Below are 12,167 nucleotides of genomic sequence, written 5' to 3'. Positions count from 1 at the left end.
GGAGTTGTATCCTGCAATGTCCACTTGGTGGTGACAAAACACTGCACAAGCAGCATCACCAAATCTCTATGAATCATAACTTATTTATCTGTTATTCATACATCATAACAGCTGTCTTTGTTTGCTCGAATTACTTGCGACATCTGTTACTGTCTGTCATTACAAGTGGAAACACTGTTTTTATTCAGATTCATATGACTAATACTGTGCTGTAATATTTAATACAAGTGAGTCCCTAGATTCACATTATTTTAAATATTTATCTTAGATAAAAAAGTAGATTTAAAATGGGACTTACGTATGATTACAGCTCACACACACACACACACACACACACACACACACACACACACTACTGTGTGTACTGCACACAGAGGCAGCCTGTTAGACAGGTTACACCCAGAGTCGCCTCACCGCCCATCATCATTTCTAGGCGAGTCTCAGTCTGGTTGGAGACTGCTTGTGAGAAGTGGATACCAGTGCCACCCATGCACTTCAAAAGAGGTTTCCTTTGAGAAAGGCTTTGAGTTGCATTTTTATTTGTCTGAGGAGGGAGCGGTACTGAATTACTGCACAGAATTTGGGGATTACCTTTTAAAGTAATTTATTTATACATCAGTTAAAGCCAGATAGAAGATAAACACAAAGGATGTGAAATGGATATGTATCAGGTTTACTGAGACCCTGGGATCCCCCGTGTGTGTGTGTGTGTGTGTGTGTGTGTGTGTGTGTGTGTGATTTTTTTCCCTATTCAACATGTAAAAAGGAAAATATCTCTAACACTGATCTTTTTACATCAACTGTGATACTGCACAGAACATGGAATTATTTGTGTATTGGTGTATTGTGGTACGTGTACTTAAGTATATGTATTGTGGTATGTGTAAAGTGGCATGTCTATTGTAGTAGATGTATCGTGGGATGTGTTGTGATGTATGTATCGTGGTGTATGTACTGTGGTATGTGTACTGCAGTATGTGGATTTGCGGTATATGCATTTAATTGTGCCTTCCATGTTTACAGTGTATTCAGAATCAGAATCAGAAATACTTCATTGATTCCCGAGGAGAAATCATGATTTGTTACAGTTACTCCGATGTAAAGATTAGAGAATTTAAGGAAGTAAGAATAAGAGTATGAAATAAAAGTGTGTAAATATAAAGCAATAAATAAAATAAAGTAGAAATGACATGTGCATTAAAATAACATTAACTAGTACTCGTAAAACTAGTACTCAAGATATAAGAATTGAAATATTAAAATAAAATATATATATATCGTCATTGTGTTGAGGCTGTAAGTGTGAAAATTTAACAACAATATGTACTTTAGCAGCATAAAACAACAATATTATTAGAGTACACATAAGAAATATGTATATGTATTGTGGTTTTATGATGTTTAAGACTGCATATTTTTAATAACATATTAGGTCTACATTTAAAAACCCAACTAGGGACAAGAGTTGAAAATTAGCAATTGCTATAAACCCTCTGTGCAACACATCAGTATTGTTCCCTGTGCCCTCCTGAGACCAGAACTTTTGTTTGGTATGCTTTTTTTAATTTTGCATTTGGGATCAGTAGGACCTGATAAGTATAAAAAACTAAGCATTGCCAATGATAATTAAGTCCTAATGTCCTCAAACGAGATGATAATAAAGCCCTAATGTCTCTCACTACCACCAGATGGGACAAGAAGTGTCCACGATCGAGGACAACAGGTTTAAGTTAGGTAGAATAAGGTCATGTAAACCCAAAATGTGATGTCCTCTATGAGGATCCAGGGTCTCAGGAGGGTATTGGAACTGTTTTAAATTGCATTGTCCCCATCTTCTTGTTTGATTGCTGTTGTTGCTCTCTGTTAAGCGTCTTTGAGTAACCTGAAAATCCAATGTATTATTATTATTATTATCATTATTATTAATAATAATAGGTAGTAGTAACACTGAAGTTGAATTTCACAGAACATAAAAAGAGAAATGTGCATTAAGTTTTGATAAATGTTGGTATAAAGAATCTAATGCATGGTTGCTATGCACAAACAAGAGAGAAAGGCATGTAAAACAGTAAAAACCTATTAAAGGAAATGTCTTTTACTGTTTGGTTTTTACAGTGTAACTACAGTAATGCACTTCAGGATGTACAGGAGCTGACAGCACAGACTGTAGGTGAAAGAGTTTGGACTATACTTGAGCCTATTGTTAGGAAATCCCAAAGTTGCGCATGCCCAGTTGTTGTCTCAAGTACCTAATGAATATTTAAGTGTATTGCGCGTGCAGCGCCCTTTGATTGGACCTTCTGGCTCCGTTTCCTGTGTTATGTTTTAGAGCCGACTTCTTCTCAGGGCACTTCTTCTCCCTGTAAATCAGCCTGTAGCTGTGTGTTTGAATACCACTCTGCTGCTGTCAGTGTAGGACTCAGGTCTGTCTCCACAATGGACGGAGGACACCGCTGAGGATCCATGTAGCCACGCTCTCAGGACTTTATCGGGAGTATCTTCTAGAAACTTGGATTATTCCTCTGTTTTTTAGGTTTTTAAAAAGTGTTTTTTTTTTTTTAAACAGTGTGAACTTAACTGAGGTTCGCACAGAGACTGGATCGCGGGGAATACGACAGGGAACACTGCGCGTTGTGTTGAAGGCAGAGGATGGTGAGTGGTATTTACACTGGCTGAGATATTATGACACAGTTAAATTATTAAGGCAAATATTTAACACATTTAGCACTGATGCTTCCTTAATGGTCTATAGCTGTAAAGAAACACATGTATAATCAATATATTTTAAATTTTATAACTCCCAAATATTAATAGTATCAGCTCTGTTATTATTATCTTCACACTTTTTCCATTAATTTAAATTTAAAACTCCAGTTTCTGTGACTTTAATGACAAATTGCTTCATTGTTGTGTTATTGTGATAAAAGCTGCCTTCTTGGTGATATTAGTTGGTACTTCTTTTATTACTTCAGGTCCACTTTTTGGCATTATACTGCCCATATTAATCATCAATCTATAATCAGTCTGTCTCACTCTCTCATCCTTCCCAGTCTTCATTCTGATAGTCCCTCACACAATCATAGACTTTCTGTGGTCTAGAGTTAAAGTAATTGGACAGCACTGACCCTGACTTGTCTGAGTGACACCCACAGAGATGTAATGTCACCTAAAGACATCACATAGATGCATCAGGTGCAGCCCTTGCTTTAAAACTGGTTAGTCTTGGAAGATGAGGCAGCCAGGCAGCATGTGTCAGGTGGAGTGTGTGTGTGTGTGTGTGTGTGTGTGTGTGTGTGTGTGTGTGTGTGTGTGTGTACATGAGTGCATTAAATGGAGACAGGTTTTTCCTGGTTACTGAATGCCATCCCTGCAGCAGACACGCCTAGAGCTAAGTTATGGAGGAGGAGGAGGTCGTGTGGCCCTGTCGTTGTGTTTTGGCAACAATTCCTCAAGCCACAGACTTCTGTAGCAGAATTCCCACTTTGGTTGTTGAGCATAATAATACAGCTGGGATGCAGCTTTTTAGCACATTTGTGTGTGTCTTTGGTGACACGGCTGCTTCTCTTTTATTGGAGACGTCACCTTTATGTGAAGGTGATGTAATTTCCCTCAAGAGCACAGCATAGAAGTTAAGGAATATGAAGAAATAAAAGCCTTTATATAAACAGAATAAATGAACATCCTTAAAGTTATGAGCCTTTTGTCCCTGTACAGTGTGCTCAGGGATCATGTCAGCCTCAAACCTGTTGCTTTGTTCACATACAAACAATGTCTGCTTGAAACAGGTAGGACTGAAACCTGTTAGCATTCTGCTGGCCTAAGTGTTGCATTGAACCTGTAGGTTGGGTTGCCCAGAGACAAACCCAAAGGACCAAGGTTACGTAATATGCAGCCAGCATGATAGAGCGATTTCACTTGAGTGTGGATGTGATATATTCCTGCTACATTCATGCTTTCATTCTTACACACTCTGTTAAAGTTGGAAGTATGCCTTAATTTTTAGAGAGAGAATGAACAGGAGCTGTTTTCATCTTGTGAGTTAACTTGAAAAACTCTCCAGCCATGACAGAGTTAGGAATATAATGGTACAACTTAAAGGGACAGTTCACTCCAAATCAAAAAAATATATTTTCATCTTACCTACAGTGGTATTTATCAGTCTTGGTTGTGTTGGTGTGAGTTGCCAAGCGTTGGAGATATCGGCCATAAAGATGTCCGCTTGCTTTCTAATATAATGGAACTAGATGGCACTCAGCTTGTGGTGCTCAAAGCACCAAAAAAGTACATTAGAAAAACTCAACAGCAATGTCTCTGTCTAGAAGTCATGACCTGGTTACTCAAGACAATCCACAGACCTTGTTGTGAGCAGTTTCATGTAGATACTACTTTCTTTCTACCAAACTACAGCCGCCAACTGTATCCCCACAAAGGAGGACGCTTACCTAACACCACTGAGCGAGCTAACGTTACAGCTAAGCGGAGGAGGACCCCATTAATGTTTACATCTTATGCTGTCACAAGCATGAGCCTCTCGTCCATGATAGATGCTCACTTCCTTCTGCATGGTGGTGTGGATGACGGGTGTAGTCCAGTAAAAAGAAAGTAGTTCCTACATGAAACTGTTTACAACAAGGTCTGTGGATTATCTTGAGTAACAGGGTTGTGATTTCTGTAAGGAGATACTGCTGTTGAGTTTTTCAAATGTATTTTTTGGTGCTTTGAGCACTACAGGCTGAGTGCCATCTAGCTCCATTATATTAGAGAGAAGGTAGACATCTCTAACACTCAGCAACTCACACCAAAACAATCTACAGACTGATAAATAGCACTATAGTCAAGAGGACATAAATGTACTTTTGCTTTTGGGGTGAACTGTTCTTTTAACATCTAAACTTAAAAAAAAAAGTTTCAAGACTGGCTTTTAAGAGTTGTTCAAAATAAATGAAAGCCTTTCTTGTTTTTGTCTTTACAGATTTTTACAGAGATTAAGGAGGGTGTCAGCTCTTGTAGGGAGTAGAAAAGAGAAAACAGTCAGATTGTCATCCTAACTGTCTGGAGTAGCAGACAGCAGCATCGCTCACTGGTTCCTTCTCTGCCAGATGCTGAATAGCAAGTCGGCATGACAGCAGATGGTTTGCATTAGTTTCTCCAACAGGGAGGTGCGTACTGAGTAACCCCCATCTCCCTTCATTTCAAAGCTGGCGCTCCACTTTCAGACCAATCACTGCTGCAGAGATTTGCTCAGGAATTCAAGCCCTCTCTCCGAAAACAGGACGAACATCCATTCTGCGGACCTGGGGAACTCGTTAGGCTTGTCGCTGTGGTTCAGTACACTCACACTCCTCTCGATCAGTTCCATACGCCTTTGTTACAGAGCTGCAGCTATGTTTTCAATGCTCCGCTGTTTGTGATGACGGACCTCATGAGTGTTGACTTGTTCTACTGTTGCACTTGTTGTAAATCATTCTGGATGAGAGGCGCATATAAATTGCACATTGTAAATTCAAGTTGTCAGCTAGCATCAAGTTTGTGAGCTTTTCATTTTGTGTGAGCCTACACTCGAGTCCTATCTGGGTTTTATATCTTCGCAACTCTTGTTTTTTTTCCATTTTCAGTGGAAATGCAACATTTCCATTTCTGTTATTATTTAATCTTTGAATTTATTGCGAGCAGATGTGGGACTGTTTTTTCCTGCTTTAGATTATGTTGCACATGAGCACATCCAGTGATGAAAAATATTCATGCAACATCAAAAACCTTTAAAGTCTTATACTGTAGAGATAAATGCCACACTCTAACAATGATTTACTCCATCACTCACCTCATCTTCCTAAATGGCCAACATATTTTACATAAAATAACTCAGGCATGGAGTCATGTATCTTTCCTTCTACTGTGGAACATTTTACAATCTTTAATTGAGTATTAAAGAGCTGCATACTCCTGAATAGTTCCTCTGTACACATGAAGCAAGAAGCTGGATTACTTACAACAAAAGCTGGAGTCATTTCTTCCTTATTTGTTTATTATTGTAAAGTAGCTGTTAGCTATGTCAGATGAAATATCAGAGTCAGAAGTCAAGGTTTTTTTTGTTTCATTTTGTTTTATTCAAAATGAGTTAAACTTAAAGGATGACAAAGCATTATTTCCACAGGAACCAAATACTTGGTGGGTGTTGTCACTTACAGTGAAAGCATTTTCATATTCATGTTTCATCAGTAAGTTGCCCAGACGTGACACAAAGGCCTCTCATATTCTTGTCAACTGTGAAACATGATATTGATCCCTGGAAGTGGTGAGGTGAGGGGCATCCACTCTCGTTGTGACTCAGTTTGTTTACCGTGTCCCTTGAGCAGTGTGTGTGCTACCACATAGCCAAGAGTACAGAGTAGCTGCACAGAGTGGCTCTGTTTGTATGCATATCTCAATCTTATTATTAAAAAGACTACCAGCAAGGACGACTTGTGGAACCGTCTCATGTTTTCACCGTGAATAACGTGGACAGGATGCATTTACTTCAGCTAATTCACCAAAGGTCATTCGCAAAGGTCGCTGTGGGATGCATTTTGTCAAAATTAACTGGACTTGGCCAATAATTACACGGCTGTGATATTTTGAGGAGTTATCATGGGGTTTAATGACACATCAGCTGAAGTGTGACAACACTAATCAGATTTTTAGCCATGCTAGCAGCATGGCTATATGAATGGCAGGGTTGGTTGGAGACTCCTAGGACTGGGTACTGATGCTCGATACCTGTTATGGTATCAATCAAAATAACATCGTACCAAGAAGCATCGAAACTTCTCTTGCATTCGATTCTTTTTGTATCCAGCTCTGGGAAAAAGAGTATTTGTATGGTTGCTTGCAACAGATCACCACAGCGTTCTTCGATTCAATATGACATGTGATACACCCACTACCACAGCAACTATAACCCATATAGTCTGTGGTAGTGGTGAAGCTGAGCCAGTGTATTCATTGGCAGGTCAGCATGCCACCAGACAGTAAATAGTATATCTATACTACATGCCTGTGGTGTCTGGTGGTATTTTATGCAACTGAGTGTTTCCATTCACATGATGGGTATTGAATGAAGTAGAACAAAAGGTATCAAACCTCTATTGGTATTAGTATCACTTTAAGGGCACTGGTGTTTGTAATGGTATCATATCTTTTTTAAACAATACCGAGCACTAGTTGCTCCAAATGTGGTATTCGTGGTGACCAAAGGGTGAATTCTCATGACTGTTGATCCCTGACAAGTTGACATTTGTGGTTGTCTTAACAACTATTCGATGGACCATCACAAAATTTGCAAGATAGTATTGTTATAGAAAGCATGTTAGCATGCTGGCATGCTGAGCTCAGTGTACCACTATGCCTAAGTCCAGCCTCACATAACCCTCTAACGCAGGGGTTTAATTCTGTTCTGTTTTTAATTTGTTCATCTTTAAATTGAATTTATGGGTCTCATTAAGCACAACTGTATCTGCAGCTGTTCTGGGTTTGTGTATACTCACTGTTGAGCAGGTGAACATGCCCATCATCCTAGTCTGAATGAAGTCTGCATTCCAGCAGGTGGAATTGTTTGATAAGAGTTGATGAATTATCTTTTGCATCTTAGCGTCTGTGCTGAAAGTGCTGTAGGGCGTTACACCAAATTGTCTTTCTCAGCTGTTATTAGATAATTATTTCCAACTCAGTGCCTCAACAGACCACTTCTCTTTTTCCTTAAAGAAGTAATAAAGTAAAGAATAAATTAATTTTGTTATAAATGCTCTTGTCTGTGTCAACATAATCCTGTAAGTGCTGCTCCATGTAACACCCTGTATTGCTTGTTTAGTTTGTTTTCCCTGTTCTTAGATCATGAACCGAGTAGTGTCCTGTCATAGCCGCCTATTTGCATGTATGACTTCCCTCATTGGGGACTGGGAACAAGGTCAGACTCCTGCAGCCGTGCTGCAGTTATCTGCTTTGATAGGTTCCCATCGTCACATGCCAGCCAGTGTATGGCCTCTGAGTCAGTGGCAGCCCTCTTTATCTGTCCAGTGGAAACCTTATTTGTCTTTATGTTGTCAGATATAGTCGGTTTGGCCTGTAGATAGCTATTCTTGTAACCTTACTTCCTCATAGACACGCTGTTCTGACTCAAAAGGGACCTTTTTTATTCAAGGGCCGTTGGAAGGGGTTCAAATGAACATCCTGCAGTGATATCCACAAAAGTTGTAGGCCTACATGTGTATTTTCAGCACCAGACCATGTGGGAAAAAAACATGGCAGACAGAACAAGAACTGAGTCAAAGTTTTTTTAAAGGCTTGTCAGCTGTTGTGTTTTTCTAGAAAGACATGAAGCAACTGACTGGAAACAAAGTCAAAATTAGCTGGTTTGAATTAGTTGTCTTTTTTCTGGCACATGCCCCATGGCGGGGCTGAGTCAGTGCATTTCTCACAGAGGAATCATACAGTGACGGGAGTGTCAGAATAGTATCCTCCTCACATGGGTTTTACAGAGTGCTATACATACTATACTGCAGTAGGTCAGCTTAATATAATACTCTGGTTACTTACAGCAGCTAGGGTCACAATAACATTAATATAGCTAAATGCATCATGTACACTATGTACCATATCACATGCCCTCAAGAGGACGTTCGCCAGCTCTGTTTTCTGATGATCTGATTGACATGAGCTGCTCATGGCCAAAATCTGAAAAACTGTCACAAGTACATTGTGGTATAATCGCAGAAAGTTCTTTTCAGATTATTTTTCTCAAAAACTGTGATGAACAGCAAGATAGAGTCACCCCTGCAAAATATGTTGAATGCTACCACAAACAAATAGTGGTTTATGTGAGTTTATTTACATGAATTTAACTAGTAGTAAAAGACTCATTGACATTAAAAATCTTTTATTCCAGGGTGTCCTGGCCAAGACAGGCAGCAGCACAGGTAGCATGGTTGCAGGCATAAAACAAACATGTAACAATTTAAAATCAAAACAGTGAACAAATTAATCCAATGAGTTCAGCTCCCAAAGATTTAGATAACTTTGCAGCTGATTCCATGCCGAGGGGGCAGCATACTTAAACAGCCTTTTCCTCCAGCTAAGTATGAACGTATAGGACAGTTAGTCTTGGAAGCGCAGACAGTAACTGCCCATATTTTTTGTAGGATGTAGATCTGTAGGTAAGAAGGAAGCAGTCAAGGACCAGGTGGACAAGGCAGACCTGAGCGCATCAAGAGCAATGAGCAAGGGCTTTAAGATTTGTAATAAATGGTTTAGCTGGACTTAAATTAGTTTATTTTAGAAAATGTCACAATGAGAAATAATGTCTCTAATAACAGTAAATGTATGTTAGCAGCTAATATTCCTATTTTGCACCATGTGTCTGTGTCTGTCACTCATTTTCAATTGCTGTTGTGACTAATGAACTCTTCTTATCACCATTTACTTCTGACTGGAATCCAGCTTTTCCATTCCTGCTCTCAGAAAGTTTGTTATTGTTCATTAAAGACAGATAAGCGTTCACAAAACATGTTTTTATTGTCTGTACCGAGGGTACGTACAGAGTTAGGCAAGCAAGCATTTGCGTATTCAGCTCCTTATGTGTGGAATCTTTTGCAGAAGGACGTAAAGTTGCACTCATTGGTTCCTCTCGGCTGTTTCAAAGCACTGTTGCAGGATTTTTCCACACAATCTTCTATATGCTAATGTAACGATGTGTTATAGCTGTCTTTGTAATCATGTGTAGTTGCCTTCTTTTATTTTTTTATGGTTGATTTCTAGTATATATTAACATACTTTTTGGCTTTTCTTTGAAGTAATCTTATTTTATGTTTTATATTGCTTGTTTTAGGGCTTTTTTTAAATCAGTATTTTTGTTGTATGTTTTCTGTCTGTAACTTAGGTTGCTGCTTGTCAGGGCCAGGACACTCTTGAAAAAGAGTTTTTTTCTGGTTGAATAAAGGTTAAATAAAAATAGATAAATTACTGAGCTCAAACTGAAGGCAAACTTTGATGCACTTCTTCTTTTAAGTCACCACCTGTAATTTATTTAAAGACATTCCTTGCCCTCTTCTTTAGATACTCAGGATGAACACATCTGTAAGTGCATTGTGTATTTTTGTTTAACACTTACAGCACTGCTCTTTAATTAGGAGAATTACAGTATGCATCATCAACCGGTGCTTTCTGGCGCTCCTTTCAATGTATACCGGGAGGCAGCGCAGTGATTTTTTGTGCATGCGTTAAAACAGCTGAGTCATTCTTTTCTCTACATTATGACTGTATTCCCTTTGGTGGAGTTGAAAAAGTCAGCGTCATTGAACTCCCATTTGTCATATGTGTGCACCACACCCCTTCACCCGACGAACCTGCAGTAGAAAGCACTAATGCACTTGACGTCACATTTATAAATATGCACTCCAAAGCTTTTTTAGTTAGTGTTGTGATGCATTTAATAGTTTTTGGACAAACTAAAAACTCTCTGGAGAACAAGAATTGTTTACTGAAACCACGTATTGTTGGGAAAATGCAGTGTTACTCCTAGGTTAAAGCACAGGGATGGTGTTGTCTGACCTTAGGTGACCTTTCTCACAGTAACACGAGGCACCTTTGACCGCTGTCAGCCTTTCAGGGCTGTACTAAAGACCCAAACAGTTCTGGCACACAGTGAAAGAATTCCTATAATTTGGTGTATTTTTCAAGAGATATTCCTGGAGGTCTGTTTCAAGTGTATCTTTTATAATAATATCCAGAGATAACAGATTTACAGAAAAAAACGACAGCAAGCAGGAAGCTCTCTTTGAGACCTTTTGTAGATTTTGGTAATCTGCTTTTCTCATGCAGCTGTTTAATAAAGTGAGCAACCACTGTGACTTCTTAGTGCTGATACTAGAGGGCCTGTCTGTCCTTGGTACATTATGAAAGGCTGGAGGCATTATTATGTCATCAAAAGCATAAAAAGCTGGGCTATTGACAGCGTCAAAGCCATTTTTGGTGAATTGCTAACAACCTTAAAAGAGAGTTCTTCTCTGAATCCCAGATTCTGTCTTTTCTGCTCAATTTAATTGTCACAGATCTGATTTTTCTTTTTACCTTTGAAGAAGTGATGGATGCATTAAAAATGATTAATGAGTTGTAGGAAACATGGAAAGCCCTGGCATTTTTGGTGGCATTTTACCAAACCGACGAAAGAGTCTGCAGTTTGTATGTGACGTGTATTTGCATGCATTCAGTCGCTACTAGGGAAGATGCTGGTTTGGATCTCGTTGATTGAAACTTGAGACTGCAGCCCCGTTGTGGCACATGGCATGGCTATGAATGAGTTTCCACTGCAGATGGTTTGTTTACATTCAACCACTACTGAGGCTGCTTTAAAAAGAAAATACAGTGCTTTGTGACATGTCTCTTGTCTAGGATTACAGCTGAATTCCACCCTAAGCCACACTGTCTTTGATACTGTGTTTTATTAGCAGTCTTGTTGCTGTTGACATCCATTTAAGAGGCCGAGATGTTTAAAATCAAGTTTCCAAAGTTTTACTTTACTCGGACAAAGAAAAGTGCTGCCACTGTAAAGCAGAAACTTTGTGTAGCTCAGTCTGAGATGTGTTAAACGTCGTCCAGTATCTGTTTACAGTTGATCGTTATGTCCTCTTTCTCTGGGAGGGACGAGGCTCAGCCCTGCCCCGCAGGCACAGCATTATAACATAGTTACAGCCAGCCAGTGCTCATGTTACCAAATCCTAGCAGAATAATATATTTCTTCTCATTCTTCCCTTGTGTGTGACCTCGAGCAGCTCAGATCCATAACAGTGTGAGAAATCTAGACATGGAAACAGAGAGCGAGGCTTGTTGGTCTGCATTATTTATACCGCTGTCCCAATTACAAGTGACCACTGTCGCTGTGCAAGTTATGAAGTGCAAAGATGGTTTCTGCTCCCCATAATCATCCACTGAGCGTGCAGCTGTCGCTTACAGACAAAAAGTTAAGACTCAAAATCACTCATATTTCACATTTCCTGTAAAGGCTCCATTTACAGGGGCTTTGGCTTCAAACCTTTTTATTTATTGGAGATCCCTGTCAGTATGTGACAATAACTACCAGGTCAGAGCTGCTTTATATGACATGATAATCCTTCCCCAAAGTCTGCTAAGTCTTGGGT

General features: G+C 39.3%; 1 protein-coding gene across 2 annotated transcripts in view; it reads left to right on the top strand.

Annotated features, from left to right (window-relative positions):
- Positions 1-2,336: 2,336 nt before the first annotated feature.
- Positions 2,337-12,167, top strand: part of myo1ea (myosin IEa) — a 69,353-nt gene continuing 59,522 nt past the window's right edge. For both annotated transcript variants that reach the window (XM_049596977.1, XM_049596987.1), the window contains exon 1: positions 2,337-2,652. In XM_049596977.1, the coding sequence (XP_049452934.1) occupies positions 2,650-2,652 (3 nt within the window). In that variant the 5' untranslated portion in view covers positions 2,337-2,649. The remainder of the gene's footprint in view (positions 2,653-12,167) is intronic.

The sequence above is a fragment of the Epinephelus fuscoguttatus genome, linkage group LG2 (assembly GCF_011397635.1).
Source record: "Epinephelus fuscoguttatus linkage group LG2, E.fuscoguttatus.final_Chr_v1".
Classification (NCBI taxonomy): Eukaryota; Metazoa; Chordata; class Actinopteri; order Perciformes; family Serranidae; genus Epinephelus; species Epinephelus fuscoguttatus.
This window is presented reverse-complemented; position numbering and strand designations above follow the sequence as displayed.